Source organism: Muntiacus reevesi, chromosome 4 (assembly GCF_963930625.1).
Source record: "Muntiacus reevesi chromosome 4, mMunRee1.1, whole genome shotgun sequence".
Taxonomy (NCBI): Eukaryota; Metazoa; Chordata; class Mammalia; order Artiodactyla; family Cervidae; genus Muntiacus; species Muntiacus reevesi.
In genome coordinates this window covers 127,768,209-127,789,501 of record NC_089252.1, presented here as the reverse complement: position 1 = coordinate 127,789,501, position 21,293 = coordinate 127,768,209, and the positions used below count along the sequence as shown (strand labels likewise).

At 35.2% G+C, this 21,293-nt stretch overlaps 1 protein-coding gene across 4 annotated transcripts in view; it reads right to left on the bottom strand.

The window, feature by feature from the left end:
* The window catches only part of PTPRQ (protein tyrosine phosphatase receptor type Q), a 291,398-nt gene that overhangs the window by 105,193 nt on the left and 164,912 nt on the right, over window positions 1-21,293 (bottom strand). For all 4 annotated transcript variants that reach the window (XM_065934147.1, XM_065934148.1, XM_065934149.1 and 1 more), the window contains one exon: window positions 1,739-2,062. In XM_065934147.1, the coding sequence (XP_065790219.1) occupies window positions 1,739-2,062 (324 nt within the window). The remainder of the gene's footprint in view (window positions 1-1,738; window positions 2,063-21,293) is intronic.

Here is a 21,293-nt window from a genome sequence, read left to right as displayed (position 1 = left end):
AATAGTAATGAGCAAGACAAATTCTAAAAATAAGCAAATACATAAAAATAAAAGTGATCAGGTAATTATACATTTTCATTAAGATGATATTCTTGAAATATACTGCATAGCTTTTTTAGATTGGGGAGTCAGGGAAATTCATTCTGAGTAGGAATCATTCAAGCAGAAGTATACATTATAAAAAGCTGCTCATGCAAAGATGGACACAGAAAAGCATTCCAATGCAAAGGAACAGGGTCTGCAAAGCCCCAAGTTCTAGGACTTCAGTGTGTTCAAGCAACACAAAAATTATCCAGTATGAGTGGAGGATAACGGGGAATGGGGAAATGATAAAGGATGAGGTTAGAGAGGTAATAGTAAAGTCACATGAGGGCTTTGTTAAACATGTTAAGAAATTGGAATTGTATTCCAAGAGTAATGGAGATTCATTGAAAAGCTTTATACAAGGGAGTGACATCATCTGATTTACATTTTAAAAGATGAGTATGAAAGCCAAGGAGGTCAGTTAGGTTAAGGCAGTTGTAGCAGTAAAGAAGGACAGGACTAATAGTAATGCAAAAGGAGGGATGTGTTTAGACAGTATGGTAAAAATAAGTCATTAGTAGAGTAGAGGAGGAAAAGAACAGTGCAAGATTCTTTTTCTACATTTGGATGCTGAGAAGGCTTAGTTGTTTAGACCACGTTAATTTTGAGAGGATATTAGACACATCTGCCCAATGATGTCAGTTCATCAGGTACATATACTGATAGGGTTCTAGGGAGCAGTCAGACATAGAAATAGATATTTGAGAATGATCACTATATAAGGAGACTTTAAAACCATCAGACAGGATAAAGTCTCTTAAGATAAGATCTCCTAGGTATTATGTATTGATAAAGAAAAGGGCCAACTATGTATCTTTGAACACTCCAACACTTAGCTTTGAAAAATGAGAGAGAGAATAAGCCAAGGAAACTGAGAAAGAGCTATCAGGGAGGTAAGAGAAAAGCCAGCGAGCAGACCTTACAGAAACCGAGTCCAAGTGCCACAGAGGAGAGGGTGGACACTTGCAGTGAAGGCGGAGTTTCTGGATTCTATCACAAATGCTTAATTGCATTAACAAGCGTTCATTGAATATTTACCATACAAACATTATTCTAGGTACCCTTGGGAATAGTAGCAAGAGACACATTTAGTGACCCCCAAAAAATAAAAGCTCTGGATCAAAGTTTATTTCACTATTTATAAAGATCTACAATAGCATCAATGAAACTCCATGTGCGTGTGTATGAATGTGTGTGTGTGTGCGCGCGCACATAAGCCTACAATCACTGACAAGGTGGTAAAAGCCTGACTTAAAAGCCGCAGAGCTTCCAGATATGAAGGGGAAATGTAGGCAAAGCCAAAGGGTACTCAGTGGCCATCAGCACAGCCTCATGAAAAACCACAGAGAAGACCATAATGCTTTGTTGCAATGTAAGACTCTATGACCTTGATACAATTCTGCAGTTTGAGAAAAGCCCTAATAGTGACTGAAATTGAACTTCCCATTAAGAGTCAATTCAACAAAAATTAAATGCTATGATGGTGATGATGTTATTTAAGCAAGTAGGCTAGCCAGTTGATTTTAAAATATAAAACTAAAGTAGCAAAAGCAATCTTTACCTATATTCTGAATGACTTCTATGGAAAAACATTTAAAGGGCTTTTTCTTGAATCCAAAATTATATATACATACATACACAGGACAGTACTTACGACCAGGCAGGGTTTGGGTAGATATCCAATTTGAAGCATTGCCATAGCCAGCATTGGTGCTGGCAGCCACTTGGAATCTATACCATCTAAATTTCTTCAATCCATAGACTGTCTCTTCAGTTAGGTCAGCTTCATAGAGGTACTGAAATTTTTGATGTTCAACACATTCTTCAGAGTCCCATTCTCTGCATTTTTTAGCCCGAAGTTGAGTGGTAATCTTGTAGTTTTGGAAGTAGCCAAAGATAGAGTCAGGTCTCATCCATGTCAACGTTGCACTAGTTGACTGAACATTAGAAAAAGCAATATTCATGGGAACACTGGGAACTAAAAATTAAAGGGAAAAAATGAAAACAATTAGAATTACTGAACTGTGTAAATGGGATGAAGAAACAGGATTTACAAATATTTTTTTACTATGCACATAGTGGTGATCTCTTATTACAACTGCCCTTAGATTAATACGCCCACATTTAATGAGCAGAAACTTAAGGTGAAAGATAATGCTTCAGAGAGCAATGATTTGTTAGAGAACAAAACAATTGTGATATTTTTATTCCTAATTTGGTCCCAAATTTACTCACAAGGTGCTTATAAAGTAAGTTAAACACTGGCACAAAGGAAAATTGCATGCTTATATAATCCTATGTATTTTCAGAGGTATGGTCTGAATTTTACTATTCAATTCCCAAGAAAGACATTCTTATACTTAAATGACTAGATAGATATAAGCACATCTTACAGTAAATGCTGATTATAAAATAATTTAAATAAACATTATTGACTGAATTAATAATTTATATAATTGGGTAATTTTTATTTTATTTTGCACACATTTAAAATTAGTAAAACTCTTTCTAGAACATCATCAACCACACTGACATTAACACACAGAATAAGGTATCACCTACAATCATGTGGTCCTACTTGGGATCATTATCAGATTTCACATTATCTACTAGTTCGCTATACGCATACTATGTGTCAGGCTCAGGGGTTGGTGTTAGGAAATCAAAATGCACAGGCTTATGTTTTGTTTTCAAGAAGTAGCCACTTATTAGACAAGTAATGTGAGTGTATTATAGTTGGAAATATAAAAGAACAATGACTTAAGTGATATGAGCACTCTTTCAACTATGCCTATCCTTGCATGTGTGCAAGGACCTTTGCTAAGAAGACTGAGATAGGGAGGACGAAAACAGGGATTTGTATGAAAATTACACTATTCATAAAAACATTATGTTAATGTGTACCTCAAAGATAAAATTAAAAAATAAATGAGTTAGAAAGTTATTCATTAAAAACTCATGCCTTCCTAAACACATCATATTCAGATTTCAGTAAATTCCCCCACCAAAGAGGTCCAACAGTATTTTGCATGATGATTGCATGCGTGTGCGCTCAGTCTCTAAGTTGCATCCAACTCTTTGTGACCCCCATGGACCGTAGCCCACCAGGCTCCTCTGATTGTGGGATTTCCCAGGGAAGAGTACTAGAGTGGGCTGCCATTTCCTTCTCCAGGAGATCTTCCTGACCCAGAGATCAAACCTATATCCCCTGCATTGGCAGGAGGATTCTTTACCACTGAGTCACTAGGGAAGCCTGCATGATGATTACTGTTATGGAAAAAAATAAGAAAAGGAAGAAGAGTTCCCAAGGACAGTGAAATTTTAAGCTGAGTAGTCACAGAGAAAGCCTCGCTGATGAGGAGACACGAAGTTCCTGATGAAGGTAGGGAAGCTAACCATGTGAGTATTTTGAGGAAGAACATTCCCAGCAGAGGGAAATGCATGATGACACTCCTAGGTTGGAATCATGCCTGGTAATATTTGAAGAGTTAAAAAGAGGCCAGTGGGCTAGTAGGAGGTGAGATCTGAAAAGAAACACTGAACACTCGATTGTATATGACCAAGTGTGGAACACTGGTATGACTCGCTTGAGCAGGAGTAACTACAAGTTCCAGCGTACATTTTCACAGAATCACTCTGGCTGTTTTGTTTAGAATGGACAAGGGAGAGAGGGGGAAAACAGAGTAATCATTTAGCTATTGCAGTGTCAACGTAAGAGATCATGATGGCCTGGAGCAGAATTGCAGCAGCAGAAATGAAGTATTCAGACTCTGAATATAATTTGAAGGAGAGCTGACAGGATTTGCTGACACGTGACATATGAGGTATAAGAGAGAGAGAGGAGTGGAGGAAAGCTCTAAGGTCTTCAGGTGCAAAAAGAAAGACACCGTCACAATTAACCAAGAAAGGGATGACTGTACAATAAGTAGACTGTGCAGAGTAAGACGAAGGATTTCTTTTGAGCATGTTAACTTTGAATTGCCTCTCAGATACCCAGAGAGGTCAAATAATAGATGTATGCATGAGTCTGGAGTTCTGTACAGAGGTCTGGACTTGAGTTAAAAAAATTTGAATTTTCTCTTTAATTTTTACAGCATGATCTACAATTTTTTAAATGTGAATATTAATTGTATTACACAAGTCAATCCCACAAATAGCTATATCAACATTAAAAAATTTAATAAATAGCCAAGTCAATCTGCATTTAATTGTCTTATCCAATAGTACATCACAACTCTTATTTCCATGGCTCAAAAACAGCAAATCAATTTGGTCAAGTTAGTCAAATAAAAGTCAAAAAAGTGTTTTTTCTTTTTTTTTTAAGATACAAACTGGAATAGTTGATATTATCATCCTGCACAGGCAAAACCTAAAATTTCATATTTATTTCTATTTGTTTTACAGACCTATAGATTATATATTAATATTGCCTAAATCTGAAAAGGGGTTTCCCAAGTGGTTCAGTAGTAAAGAATCTGTCTGCTAATGCAGGAGACACAGGAGACATGGGTTTGAGCTCTGGATCAGGAAGATCTCCTAAAGAAGGATATGGCAACCAACTCTAGGATTCTTGCCTCGGAAATCCCATGGACAGAGGAGCCTGGCAGGCTATCCGTGGGATAGCAGAGTTGGACACGACTGAACTACCGAGTACACACAAGCCTGGAAGAGAAGAAAAAGTCTAATGCAATAGAAAACAAACAGTAGATTACTTAAAGCTGTATGATCATATACAATTAGCCTGTTTTCAAATATTTAATATTTTTATCATCATATCTTACTGTATTTAATTGAACATTAGCCTCTAAAAATGTAGCCTTACAAATAGAACACTTACTAAACTACTTACAGCACACTCCCTCTTGTGTGTTATGTATAAGAGCAATTAGAGAAAAAGATATTTTTAAGGAAAATGTACCTTTGCAGTGAAAGAATCCATAATTCATAATTGGCTAAAAAGTAGAATTTCTATTATTTATTGAAATCCTTCAGCCACTAAATTTTAATTCAGACCACTTGATGATAAGATACATTTTCAAACTACTCTAACACAAAGCAGAGAAACCTGACTGATTTGGGGGTTCAGAAAAAATTTTAAGAGGAAAGGTTGCATATGAACAGAGAAGATTTCACTAACTATAAAGGCAGAGATTCAAGAAGAGGAGGGTAATGTGATCTAAATCAAGTTTGACTATGGCTTATAATTCACATTGGCAATAACAAAGAGAGTCTGGGAACATACTACATCACAAGATTATAGATCGCTTGTCCAGCAATAGAAAGTTATATCAAGCTGTCAGAATGAGATGTTCAGAAGTATATTTTTTCAAATCCAGTCATACTCACAAATAGGTAAAGGGACAAATTCATAGACCATTTGATTTGTTCAGCAAAGAAGAAATAAGATGGTGGAAGTGAAAGTGAAAGTGAAGTCGCTCAGTCGTGTCCAAGTCTTTGTGACCCCATGGACTATAGCCTACCAGGCTCCTCTGTCCATGGGGTTCTCCAGGCAAGAATACTGGAGTGGGCTGCCATTTCCAAATAAGATGATAGCGATAGGAAAAAAGTGAATTTTCAGATCTATTTTGGTGGTAGAATCCATAGACCAGGCAGATGAATCAGAAGATCACAGAATCAGAATTTGATGGCAGCTCAGAGATGATCTCCATCAACCTGGCTTTTATGTCTGACCTTTATGGAGGCACATCTCCCTAAGAATTTCAGGACATACACCTTCTTCCAGGCTTCCCTGGTGGCTCAGATGGCAGAGCATCTGCCTGCAATGCAGGAGACCCAGGTTTGATCCCTGAGTAGGGAAGATCCCCTGGAGAAGGAAATGGCAGCCCACTTCAGTGTTCTTGCCTGGAGAATCCCATGGACGGAGGAACCTGGTAGGCTACAGTCCATGGGGTCACAAAGAGTTGGACATGACTGAGTGACTTCACTTTCTCCTCCTTCTATGCCTTCTTCCAGTTTTTCAATCAAACACTGATATAGGTGCTGATGCAAAAAATTTTGCAGCTTTAATTAAGAATCCAAATCAGTTTACTTTAAAATAAGGAGAGGGGACTTCCCTGGTGGTCCAGCGGCTAAAACTCTGCTCTCTCAGTGCAAAGGACTTGGGTTCAATCCCTGGTCAGGAAACTAGATCCCACATGTCACAACTAAGACCTGGCACAGGCAGATAAGTAAATAAATACTTTAAAAATAAAGACTAAAATAAAATTTATTAAAATAAAATAGAGATTATCCAAGGGCCCTGATTTTATAACAAGTCCTTTAAAAGCAGAGAGTTTTTTAGGTTTTGTTTTGTTTTTTTTTTTTTTTGGCTAGTTACCAAAGAGGAAGTATTTTAAGCAAGAGAGTAGATTCAATGTACAAATATTTCTCAACTCCTGGCTTTGAAGGAAGGGACCGCCTGACAAAGAATTCAGGACCTCTCTAGGAGTTAGACAGTCCTTGGCCAGAAGCCAGCCAGGAATTGGGGATCTCAGTTCTACAACTGTAAGAAAGTGAATTCTGCCACAACCATATTAGCTGGAAGAGAACCTTCACCCCACATGAGAATTCACCCCATGGAACCTTGGTTTGACCTTGTGAGACTTTGTGAGAGTCTGAGAATCCAGGTATAGCACATCAATAGGACTCTGACCTACAGAACTGTTCTCTAATAAATGGGTAGGTGTTGTCTTTTAAATCACTAAGTTTGTGATAATTCATGACACACAATAGAAAAGTAATACAACTTTCCACTAACAAATGACCAATGTCTACTTATCTAACCTGTTCTTAAACATACAAAGGCAAACTCAAAATCTTGAGGGGCTTTTTAAAAAATTGATTCCAGAGCACTCTATTAGTTTGTACAGCCTTCCTTAAACAGATATCTACCATCCTATAAATCCTAGTTCGACACTGAAAATCTACCTTAAGCAGGCCTAATCCTATTTTCATTTCTACTTTATTGCAACATTTATACCAAAGATCTATAAAGGTTTTTATTCTGTATTCAATCAATAAAAAAACATTGAGCGATTACTCCAAATTTATTTTATATTTTATATATATATATATATATATATATATATATATATATATATATATATATATATACCTACATGTTAGATTGTGTCTCTGAAGGTCTAGATTAATTCTTGGAACAAAATAGGCATTTAATAAATATTTTTGAAAGTATGAACAAATGAATAAGAGGGTATTACAGGAGGTTTAACTTAGATAGATGGTCACCAGACTGGTCCTGATGAATTATAATTTAATTGGAGATCTGACAGATAAGATGTAGCCTCCCTGGTGAAAAACATCACGTTAAGACGCTGGAATAAAACAGCACAGTGGAAACATGCAAAGAAGGCTACTGGGTATACTAGGAGGTGAATGGGAAGATAGAAAGTTATAGGTGTAGGCCAGAATCAGATAATGTTGAGCCTTGTAGGCTAGATTCAAGATTTTTAGTTTTATCCTAAGTGCAGTGGGAATACTTGTTAAGTTTTGTATTGCCTTTTAATTTGCATTAAAACCATCGACTGCTTTTCTCCCGTAAGATCCAGTGTGTATGATCAGAAATTTCCTTTCTTTCCAATCCATCACCAACTACTCCTTTCATGTTTCCTTTCCCAAGGGTTTACTGAGCAGCTAGAGGTGGGAGGAAAAAAGGATGCATTCTCTATTTAGGAGCTGGAGAAGGCAGAAGAGGCTACCCTTTCCCTGTATTTCAGCAGAAGGGATGATGAGATGTACATGACTCTCTGACCAACTTTTTTATCCCTTCAGATTTCAGGAAAGAAGACTTTAATGGCAAAGTTTGTGGCACAGTAAAAAAAATTTCAGCAGATTAATATTGATCCGCAGTCTCTACAGCAGATTAATATTGGTCCACAGACTCTATATTCTGTAAATAAGTTTTGCAGAGAAGAAAAGGTCTAGATAGGACAGTATTTTAACTTGACAAAGAAGCAAGATCTATACAAGTTATTCTAACCTGACTTAAGGAAGAGCAACAATAATTGCAATTGCCTTCCTTATGACAGGCACAGGGATGGGCCTTGCACAAGAGACCCAGGGTCTGGCATGTATGGGCCACTCAGCAAGTATTGATATGTGACTAAATTATGGTTCATAACACAGTCCTTTGGTTTTCATGTGGTATAAAAATTTGTCCACATTTTTCACTCAAATGTATTTAGAAAGATGAACCAGAAATAAATCTAATCTGAGGCCAAATATATAGTATAACTTCACAGACAGTTTTGTTTTTTTTTTAACAAGGCTACGTCAGATGTGCACATAAATACCTAGCAGTAAACTTCATTTATATCCAGCATCTTCTCTTTTGATGAACTGTGTGTTGAACTAGACTATTTCAAGCAACTGCCCTATTGAATTACAGATACAAAAAGGATTACACTCATTTTAGCATGGAGAATCAGATTTCCATTCTTTAAGAATGACTAAAAACCTCAAACTTTTTCTATTCACAGATGGTACTCATTTGAACACATCATTCCATGCTTCCTGGAATAATCACACAGCTTGCTTAGATTTTCTGAACATGACTGAACTGTGATGAAGGGATCAACATTCTCTGCCAAGGTATTCCGTAAATTATATTTTTATTCATAAATTATTCTTATCAGAGAAATACTTTTATCACGGTTGAAATGAAAGTCTACAGATCTATACAAGTAAAATTTGTTACAGTTTAAATGCATATCAGTTTTTAGTGATTACTTAGTATATCCCGCTTAGAAGGTGAAAATGTGTGTAAAATATAATTACTCTCTAAAATTCTGAATATCAGTTATTAGAAATTGCTACACTCTTATGATAGGATGGTAGCATTAACCTGGTTAGCTGTGGTAATATGGAAGACCAAGTTTCCTTAATTCTTCAGTTATGACTGCATTTATCTTCAAGCACAGATATACTCTCTTTTAAGCAAAACAAATATCTGAAATTTTTATATGTATAAATACCTATAAAACTTACCAAAGTATCAACACAATCTTTCCCAGTTTAGGGATATTTTTGTCTCTACTAATTTTAAATAAACTACAAAACACATGGTACAAATACATGATCTGAGCATAAACAAACAAAAGTACAATCTCCTAACACCAACATAATGTGGATCAATATAAACATTGAAATGCCTGCAAAGTTGAGTGCAAAAAAATCTTCTCATACCAGATAAATTTTGCACTAACTTGAATTTAATCAATATCATTTACAGATTGAGTGGTGTGGGCAAGTCTTAGGGTGTGTGTGTGTGTGTATATATATATATATATATATATATATATATGTGTGTGTGTGTGTGTGTGTGTGTGTGTGATTTAGCCAATATAAACTATCACACATAGGTGATGCCAAAAGGAAGATTCCAAGAAAAGAGAAGGTCTGGAGGTATAACCTGAAGGAACAACTGATGATTAGTAGAGATGAGGAAGAAATAATGTTTAAGTAGATTAATAAGGAGAGAGATATATTAAGTAGCAACAAGATATCTGTCATGGGCTGGGAAGTATACCAGATTGGAGAAAAGAAATTCTAAGGAAGTCATAAGAAAAAAGTGGGGGGGTGGGGGAGGGTGGTTGTAATAAGTGTGGTGCTATTGAAAGGCACTAAAACTTTGAGAGGTGAGCTTAAATGACTATTGCAGAAAACATGGGACAGAGATTAACTGGTAAAGTATAAACTTTACCTGAGCCTCTGTATAATTGGTTATTAGGAAAAGGTAAACTTACTAGAAACTGGTTAGATACCACATATATCCAAGACAATGTAAATTACAATGATAACAAAGAATAATTAAGAACAGAGCTAAAAGAAAGAGGCAAAAGAATGTTGGCAAAAAATGTGATGATATAGTAGGCAGAGAAAAAACAGGAGTAAACAAGTGGAATAAACCCAAGAATTAAGTTAATAGACCAAATGTACATTATACACTTCCTAGAAGTAGGCTATGATTTGGCTCTCAGGCAACAGAAAATGATACAAAGGAAAAAATTAAGATGGTAAATCTCTGTGACCATAAATAAAGGCAAATTAAATGAACAGGAAACATGCAATAAACTCTGGTACTGAGATCAAAGATACTGTTCTCCCACCTCTCCCTGACCCCCACCAAATCACACAAACAATACCATACATTTTAACGAACAGCGTCATCAAAAACATCCTTACATAGGAAATACTTAATATGTTTAACTTGGCTCTTTCTTTTGTCTCTCAGTGTAGGTGGGCGGAATAATTATCAAACACATTTATGTAAACTGATTTCTTCAGAGGTTCTAATTACTCAGTTTTAAGTACACTTCTCTCTGGCAGTCTTGCTTAAAGCAGAGACAGATTCTGCAGTAGCTGAAACAAAATTTCCCAACATTTGTTATGTAAATATCATTTTAGGTGATACAAAGCTGAGAATATGGAATGATGCACTCTTATTAGTATGCCAAATTAAATCATGAAAATTTCATCTTCATGAAAGAGAACTGAGAAACTATCTATAAACAGGACTAAGGTTTTCTAAAAATAATTTTAAGTGTCTGTCATGATGCATATATAGGTAGACAATTAGGGATCCAAAATTCTATGGACGACAGCTATAATAGTTTTTGAACCAAATATTATTAAAAACATAAGATTCAGAAAAATATCTCAGTAAAATTCAGGGTGAAAATGTCACTTTCTTGGGGAGAACTCAACAAGAAAAATGATGACACATTCTATTTGGAGGCAAAATGAGTTGATTTGTTTTATAGAGTCATTAGTTTGACAGCTCTATATAGCAAGTCATCTCATGAGAATATCTATCAAAATGACAACTTTGATTTGAAGTAGTTTATCAGAAGAGTTCTTAGGGGAGTAATTGTATAGCAGAATTAATTGTCTATTAAGACCACTCTTATATTCATAACACTGGAGACTAAGGAACTACTGCCACTGAAGAAGAAATGAGGATGATATACTAGTTAGTGGTGATTTGCTTGAGGATGGATATGAATAAATAAAATGCTACTTTCAAGTCTTATTAGCATGGATATATAGAGTTGTCTTGAAAGGAAAAGTTTAGGTTAGAATAAGAGGTGAAAGAAAGAAATTCTGAGACCACCAAAAACCAAGAGAAAAGAACATATTTTAACAGAAAGAAGCAATTAAGGAATTCTACTCAAATTTTGAAAAATTGTGAAATGAAAGTTGCTCAGTCGTGTTCAACTCTTTGCGACCCCATGGACTATACAGTCCATGAATTCTCCAGACCAGAACACTGGAGTGGGTAGGCTTTCCCTTCTCCAGGGGATCTTCCCAACCCACGTATCAAACCCAGGTCTCCCGTATTGCAGGCGGATTCTTTACCAGCTAAGCCATGAAGGAGTAAGAGGCAGGGAGAAACAATTTGACTTTGAATCCAGAAGGGTGAATAAACATTTAAGGGCAATGGTATTTATAGTATAAGAGTAGCAGATGACCAAAAACACAAAACAAAACAAAACTGAGTCTCTGTCAAGTCAATATTTAATCCAGGGTAAATTAGAATAGGAAAAAGAAATTATTAAAAAAAAAAAAAAGGCTCATGTAAGCCAATAATGTCAGGCACACATTGGTACATAAGAAATATTTAACAAATAAATGAATATGTGAACAAACTAACGGATGGATACATGGATGCATGGGTGAATGCATGGATTTCAAGGAGAATATCATCAATGCTGTCACCAATACTGATTGATGAACAAGTGTCACCGATGCTGATTATAATCAAATGCTACTTAAAACCATTCTTTCTTAAAGACTGACTGTATGGAAGACCTTGATAGAGTGAAATATACAAAAAGACTCCTGGATCTAAAGTTGGGGGAAAGTTCTATAAGATAGATGAATTTGGGTTTTTCAGGGATTCTGAGAGAGAAAGAATAAAAGGAGAGAAGTAGTGGAAAAATCAGGAGGAGAAAGGATCAAAGGATTGAGTGAGACTGGCGGCACTGTGAAATAATGTTGTTGTTTAGTCCCTAAGTCATAGCCAACTCTTGTGCAACCCCATGGACTGTAACCCACCAGGCTCCTCTGTCCATGGGATTACCTAGGCAAGAATTCCAGAGTGAGTTGCCATCTCCTTCTCCAGGGTATCTTCCAGGCCCATGGATCAAACCTGTGTTTCCTGCATTGGCAGGCAGATTCTTTATCACTTAGTCACCTGGGAAGCCCATGAAATAATGTAGCTAATAGAAAAATCAGTTACATTTTGGATTGCCAAAATATTTAAGAACAAAAATACCACTTAAAGTCATGTATATTATTGCAATGTAAACCCTTCCTTTATGTATTCACAAAACGTTCAGTAAGGCTATTACACATAAAAGTACATGGTGTGACTATAATTGTCAAAATTATGCAAAAATTTTCCTGAAGTAGTCAAAAAGTTCTATAAACACATCTATTACCCCAACCTAGTAAGTTTGAGAGATCTCGTCTGATCATGCCAGAATAGCTTGTGTCACACGGATCCTTCTGCAGATAACAACTATGACCTCTGTGGGGAGGGAGGGACAGCTTCTGGCTTATGGCAGGGTTGCGGGATTGCCAGAGTAGTTGAAAACGGAAGAAGTCACTAAGAGGTTAGACCCAAACTCGGTCTGAACTCCCTAGAAATCCTTGGCCATTCTCATAATTGTGAAAGTATATAGGGCATGCCAAGAAGCAAAGTGGAAAGAAACAGATGAAAAACTTACTAGAAATTTTAGTTGCTTCCTAGTGCAAGACGTGATAAAATTCAGAATTTGAATACACCAAATTAAGAAATTAGGTAGCAAGCCTCATTTCAAAACCCAAAAGGATCATTCATTTATTTTGCTCTATTGTCCCAGGATTAAGGAATTCTCTACACAGATAAGGTTGAAACCAAAATCACACATTCACAAAACTATAATTCAGTAACTTAGAGGCCTGTTAGAATGAAAATCAACACCCTTCAAAAGAAGATAACAAAATCCAGAGTTTCTTCACAACATGACCAACAACATAAAACTTAGCTTTAAAAATTACTATGCATACAAGAAAATTTCTACTGACAGGAAAATGAGTCTCATAGTCAGGAGGAAAAAGAATTCAACAGAAAAATCACAGAATAACACAGGTGTGGGAATTCACAGAAAGCTAAGTTAAAGAAGCTATGATAAATATTTTATTTGACTTAATGGAAAACAAAGCAAATGAGGAATTTCAGCAGAGAAATTGAGATAAGGAAACAGAACTAAATGGAATTTATAGAGTTTATAACTATAATACCTGACATGATACTGAATTTGTTTAATGCCAGATTAAAGATGGCAGAATACAGTCAATGAACATTATGGCACATCGATAGAAACCTGATCTACAGAATAAAGGGAAAAAAGTTAGAAATGTTAATAAAGCCCTGTCCTTTAAGACGTATGGAATTAAAGTCCCAGAAGAAAAGAATAGTAAAGGGCAGAAAAATAATTTAAAAATGATGGCTCCAAATTTCTCAAATTTTAGAAAATTATTCATTTACCAATACAGAAAATTAAATGAACTCACAGCAAAATAAATGCAACAAAAACCATACTAACCTTATTATTGTAAAATTGCTTAAAAGAAAAAAATCTTGAAAATTGCCCCTTAAATAACCTTTCATACATAATAGTGATGTAAATAGCAGTTGACATCTCATCAGAAATAATAAGAACCAGAAGACAAAGGAAATACATCTGTAAAGAGAAAAATATTGGGTTGGGGCGACTATCAACCCAGAATTATATAATCCACAGAAAGATTTCCTCAAAAGTGAAAACAAAATAAATCTATTTTCAATGAAGTAAAACCTGAGAGAATTTCATGCCAGCATACCTGCAATAGCAGAAATTCTAAATGGAGTTCTTTAGTTGAAGGAGGAATGATGTCAAATATAACTACTGGAATAGAAGAATACAAATAATCATAATTATAAGGGAAATATATGGTCTTTATTTATTTTAATGTCTACTGGCTATACAAGTAAAAGTAATACCATAAATTGTGAGGTTTAAAATGTAAATATAGACGAGATTGGGCGCGTTCAGGGTGGTATGGCCGTAGATTATGAGAAGGCGAGGGTGGGATGTTTCGAGAGAACAGCATCGAAACATGTATATTATCAAGGGTGAAACAGATCACCAGCCCAGGTTGGATGCATGAGACAAGTGCTCGGGCCTGGTGCACTGGGAAGACCCAGAGGAGTCGGGTGGAGAGGGAGGTGGGAGGGGGGATCAGGATGGGGAATACATGTAACTCCATGGCTGATTCATGTCAGTGTATGGCAAAAACCACTACAATATTGTAAACTAGTTAGCCTCCGAATAATAAAAATAAGTGGAAAAAATGTAAATATAGGTAAATCACTTACAATAGATAGATGTCAAATGTGTGACAATATATATGTAATTGTACTTTTGCAAAGTTCATATATTTTATGTGACGTTGTACAATATTAATTTAACTACAATAAACTCAGGAATTATATAATAACCCCTTGATTAACCACTAAAAATAATGACAAAGAAGCATAGATAAAAGTCTTATGGAGAAATTAAAACACAAAGCTAAAACCTCCAATTAAGGAATCATTAAAGAAGGAAGGCAATAAATGACAGAGGAACTAGAAAAGAGCTAGAAAACCAACAGCGAATAGAACTAACCTCAACTAATTAAATTTAGTTTATTTCTATTTGCTATTTGTTTTCCAGCTCTTTTTTCCCCTCTGTTCTTTCTTTAATGGGCTTCCCAGGGGGTGTCTCAGATGGTAAAGAATCTGCCTGCAATTCAGGAGACCCAGGTTTGATTCCTGGGTCAGGAAGATCCCCTGGAGAAGGGAATGGCAACCCACTCCAGTATCCATGCCTGGAGAATTCCATGGACAGAGTAGCCTGGTTGGCTACAGTCCATGGGGTCACAAAGAGTAGGACACGCCTGAGTGAGTAACATTTTAACTTCCAACTTACTTAATTACTTTAAATATAAATAGATTAAATGCTACATTTAGAAGACAGTGATTGTCAAGTAAGATAAAAATGAAAGACCCAATTATCTGCTGCCCACAAGAAAAAATTTGTACACCAGAGATACAGTTTAAATATGATACAAATAATTCAAAAGTAAAGATAGAAAAAAACATACAAAACAGTAGAGCATGTACCTATATTAATATTAGACTAAATGGTGATGGACAGGGAGGCCTGGCGTGCTGTGATTCATGGGGTCGCAAAGAGTCGGGCACGACTGAGCGACTGAACTGAACTGGACTGAAAGAATCTTTAAGACAAGGAGGGTTTTAAAAATAAAAGAGATAATTTATAACGATTAAAGGGTCAGTTAGGAAGTTATAACAATTATAACTGTATATGTGTTTAATAAATACAACTCTAAAGTACATGAATAAACTACTGACAGATTTAAAGAAGAAATAGAAAAATCCACAATATATTTGGATACTTTATATTTCCTTATTGATAACTGATAGTATAATTTTTGCTGAAAAGTGATAAGAATACAGATTTGTAAAACATTATCATATTGAACTAATGCATAAAACATTTATGGACAACAACTGAAGAATAAACCTTATTTTCAAATATGCATGGAAGAATATTCAAGAAGATAAATTATATGCTGAGCCATAGAAACTGTCCCAACTAATTTTAAAAATTAACTGTTATAGACATATTCTCTAACAATGGCTATAAATCAAAATTTGATAATATGTAGATATCTAGAAAAGTTCCAAATATTAAAAATTAAATATATTTTAAAATAACTATGGCTCAAAGAAGATTTCAAAGGAAATTAGAGAATATCTTTATTGAAAGTAAAAAGTCAAAATTTTTGATATATAAGGAGATTTATAGTGGTAAATGTTTGTATTTGAAAAAAGGAGGCTTAAAATCATTATGTTAAGTAAAATATGCTAGTAACAAAAAGATAAATACTACCAGATTGTAGTTATGTGTGGACTATAAAAAAGGCAAGTTCATGGAAACAGAGTGGAACAATGCTTGCCAGGGACAAGGGAGAGAGAGGTGATAGAGGATATTGGTCAAACAGTATAAATTTTAGTTATATGAATAGGTTATAAAAAAACTAATGCACAGCAAAGTGACTATAGTTAATTATGATGTACTGTATACTTGAAAATTGTTAAGAGAGTAGATCTTAAGTGTACTCACTACACACACAAAAAAGGTAAATGTGTGAGGTGATGGATAGTGTGATAGGGGGAATCATTCCATAATGTATACATATATCATTTAAAAAGACCCTGATGCTGGGAAAGATTGAGGGCAGGAGGAGAAGAGGACAACAGAAGATGAGATGGTTGGATGGCATCACCGACTCAATGGACATGGGTTTGGGTGAACTCCGGGAGTTGGTGATGGACAGGGAGGCCTGGCGTGCTGTGGTTCATGGGGTCGCAAAGAGTCGGACATGACTGAGTAACTGAACTGAACATATATCAATGCACTGCACAGTATACCTTTAATGTATCCAATATGTATTCATCAATCATACCTCAATAAAACTGGAGAAAAAAAAAGTAAAGAAAAAAAACTATGGTCTATATCCTCACATAAAATACATAAAAATACATAAAATACATAAAAATCCTCACATAAAAATACAGAAAAAAGAAGAGCATATTAAAAGTAAAATATTTATAAGGAAGAAAGTAACAGAGATCAAGACTCAATGAAATAAAAAATAAACAAGAGAATATTAAAAAATCTAGAAGTTAGTTCTTTAGATAAATTAATAAAATTCACAAACAATTGTCAAGCCATATACAAAATGATAGTGCATCTGATCAAATGTGGTCCATCCCAGCAAGGTAAAGTGAAAGTCACTCAGTCATGTCTAGCTCTTTGCAACGTCATGGACTATACAGTCCATGGAATTCTCCAGGTCAGAATACTGGAGTAGGTAGCCTTATCCCTTCTCCAGGGGATCGTCTCAACCCAGGGATTGAACCCAGGTCTCCTGGATTGCAGGTGGAGTCTTTAACAGCTGAGCCACAAGAGAAACCCAAGAATACTGGAGTGGGTAGCCTATTCCTTCTCCAGGGGGATCTTCCCGACCCAGGAATCGAACTGGGGACTCCTGCACTGAAGGTGGATTCTTTACTAACTGAGCTATGAGGGAACACCTCAGGAAGGTAAAGTCCACTTAATATTTTAAAATATTAATCATACACCACAGTAAATCATAATTTACCATAGTTAAAGGACACAAGAGAAAAAAGCATGTGATCAAGGGCATCTAATGACATCCTACAGCACACATCATACAAAACAGTGAAGCACAGATGCTTCCTCTTTCAACTGGGAACAATGCAGGATATCTGCTTTTATTACATCTTTTGATATAGCATCAGAGTCTAGCCAGTGCAATGTGGTAAGGGAAAATAAATCATAAGTTTTAGAAAGAAAGAGACTAAAGATTAATTGTAGAGGAAATGATATTTTTAAATGCAGAAAATTCTAAAGCAATATATACCAACAATCTTCTATATCCAATAAACAAATTTAGCAGTTATAGGATACAATATCAAAAAAACAAAAATCACCTGTATTTCTAGATTCTACCTCAAACAACTGGTGACTAAAATTAAAATAACTCTACTTCCAATATCATAAAACATTAGATAGGAATAATTTAAACAAAAGATGCTAAATTCATTTGCTGGGAACTACAAAGTGCTGCTGAAATTAGAGTCTAAAAATGGAGACATAATACCAAGTTCATGGATTACTTAATATTAAAATGACACTTCTCCCTAAATATATGAACAGATTAAATGCAATCCCAATGAAAATGCCACAGGGTATTTTGGTAAAAATTAACAAGGTGATTCTAAATATAAAATTTGTATGGAAATACAAAGAACCAAAATAGCTAAAACAACTTGGAAAAGAACACATTTATGGAAGTTACACTACCTGATTTCATGATTTGCTTCCTACAAAACTGTAATAAACACAATGTGGTATTCATGAAAGCAGACAAAACAATAGACGAGAATATATTTTAGAAAGAGAGTGAACTGCATACGGTCAAACACTTGATTTTTGACAAAGCTACCAAGGTAATTAAATAAGGAAAAAGAAACTTAAAAAAAATAGTTTTGGAAAAATTGAGCAAATATATTAAAAAGGAACTTTAAATCATACCTCATGCTATGTATATATACAAAATTCTAGGTGATTTATGGATATATATATTAGAGCTAAAACTATAAACTTTTTAGAATAAATGGATAATACTTTCATGATCTTGAAGTAGACAATATTTCTCAGGACACAAAATGTACTAATGCGAAATTAAAAACTGCTGATTTGGATTTCATTAATATTAAAATAATCTGCTCATCCAAAGGTACCATTAAGGAAATAGTCAAGCCGTTGACTAAGAGATATTTGTTATACATACATCTAATAAAGGATGTGTATTCAAAATATATAAAAAATTCCTATAACTCAGCCCTAAAAAGAAAAGCCACTCAATAAAATATAGGCTAAAGTGTTGAATGGAAAGCTCCCCAGAATGACAGACCAGTCCTCACTTTGCATGTTCTAATATGTCTGAATTTCTGACTTTATGGTTTAATTAAATAACACCTGTCTGCCCAAAACAAGGGTTAAACTTTGTTACCTTTATGTATTAACTATGAGTACTTGCATAAAGTGCTTCACTACTACCAGTTCCCTCCACAAAATCGTTACATAAATAATAGATGTAGGGACTATCCTGGTAGTCCAGTGGCTAAGACTCAGCTCCCAGTGCAGTGGGCCTGGGTTTGATCCCTGGTCAGGGAAGTAGATCTCATATCCCACAACCAAGGGTTCGCTTGCAGCAACTAAAAGATTCTGCATGCTGCAATGAAGACTGAAGATCCTAAGTGACACAGCTAAGACTTGGCACAGCCAAATAAATACTTTTTAAAAAGACAGATGTACATTATAACCTGTGGCCCAACATATCATTTCTTTTGAAAGTTATCATTGATTGGTCACGGTGCATCTATTATTTAGTTCATGCACATGCAGCAAAGTGTGTAGTTATATTGCTTCCTATCTTCCGTGTGTATATGTTACATGCCCATATGCATGTTGGAAGCTAATCTGAACTCTGAAAGGAATATAAAAATTTGCCAAGTCATAGAAAAGATGCTCTCTTTATATCATAAGCTGAACAGTGAGAAAAAGAAGGCAATCACTCTTGATATGTTTTTAATAAAGAAAGTGAATGCTTTCATTCTCAGTATTTCTAATGTTTTAAATTACAGTGTACTAAATACTGTTTTTATTGTTTTTCATTTCCTATGTATTTGTTACTGACAGGAACAGAGTTTTTAATATAGTGGCAAACTTTTTTGAAGGTTATGGAACAATCATCACTTTCCCCATTGATTATTAAGGTTGCTTTGCACACATTTTACAGACAGTTTGCACTCATCTTTATGGCCCCACACTACCAGGTAAAGCAAAAACTGCCTTTATATGAAGGATCAATAACCATGTAAAGGAACTAACATCATTAAACATCACTGAAATGAAAACTGAACTCACAATAGAAGTTCTTTTATAACAACTAGACTGTCTAAAATTATAAAGACTGATAATGCCAAATTCTACTGACACTACTCACCCTTGGGTGAGTATTTAAAATCTTACAAGCACTTGTCAGTTTCTTGAATAGTTAAAACATGGATCTAGACTATGACCCAGGAAGTCCAAAAAAAAAAAGTCTTATACAAAAATATCGATAGCACTTTTATTCACAACCTTAGTTTGCAACAGTCCATATGTCAGTCAAAAGAAAGTGAACGTGTCAGTCGCTCAGTCATGTCCTGCTCTTTGCAACCCCGTGGATCATAGCTTGCCAGGTTCCTCTGCCCATGGAATTATCCAGGCAAGAATACTGGAGGGGGTTGCCATTTCCTTCTCCAGGGGATCTTCCCAACCCAGGGATCGAACTCAGATCTCCTACATTACACACAGATTTTTTACCCTCTAAGCCACTAGACATACAAATAATGAAGTATTCAAATGATGGAAATTGACTCAATAATGAAAGAAACAAATTGCTGAACCCTCAACAACATGAATTTCACAATTATGTTGAAAGAAACAGGCTAGATATAAAAGAGTGCATATAGGTGAAGAACAAGTGAAACTAATCTATGTTGACTGAAATCAGGATAGTGGTTGCCTTGAGGAGCAAGTGTCCAAGGGAACTTTCTGTGGAAGATGGAAATATTCTATACGGTGTTGAACGGTGATGGTTATATGACTATACGCCTGTGTGGAAACTCAATTGTACAATTTAGTTCTGTGCATCTCACTGTATATAATTTCCCATAATTAGAAAATGTTTTTAAAAAAGAAAAAAAAGCTTTCCTGTTAGAATGGAACAATAATTTCAAAATAAGTCATACATTTATATAGAAAATTAAAATACTAGATACTGATACACTAATATTTTCTAAATCTAGATATTATAGAAAAAATCATGAGCTTTATTGTATTTCTCACATGTCCATACTAGAAAAGAAGCCTTAGAGATTAGTCCAAGAATGTCAACAACTACATTCAATTCTCTTTTGGTAATGGTTCAATCTTCAGGAAGATTTCCTAATAGAACTTATAATAATAGCATTCTATCCAGTTTCTAAGGAGTATGTCTCACATAATTACTAATTTCTCTGTAGTAATGTCCTAAATACAAAATTAGTTTTCAATTTCAAGTCTAAACCTTAAAAATGTTATGCTGCCATATATAACAAATATTAATGTATTATTAATTAGTATTAATAGTAGCATTAATATTAAATTATTACATTTAATAAGTTACTAATAGAATCTTGGCTTTAAAAAAAATCCTATTTAGAGCTTCTGTGGTAGCTCAGTGGTAAAGAATCTGCCTGCTAGTGCAGAAGAAAAGGGTTTGATCCCTGACCCGGGAAAATTCCACATGCCGTGGGGCAACAAAGCTTGTGTATCACAACTATTGAGCCTGTGCTCTAGAACCCATCAGCCACAATTATTGAGCCCACAAGCCACAACTATAGGGCCTGTGCTCTACAACAAGAGAAGCCATTGCAATGAGAAGCTCATGCATTGTAACTAGAGAAAACCCTGTGC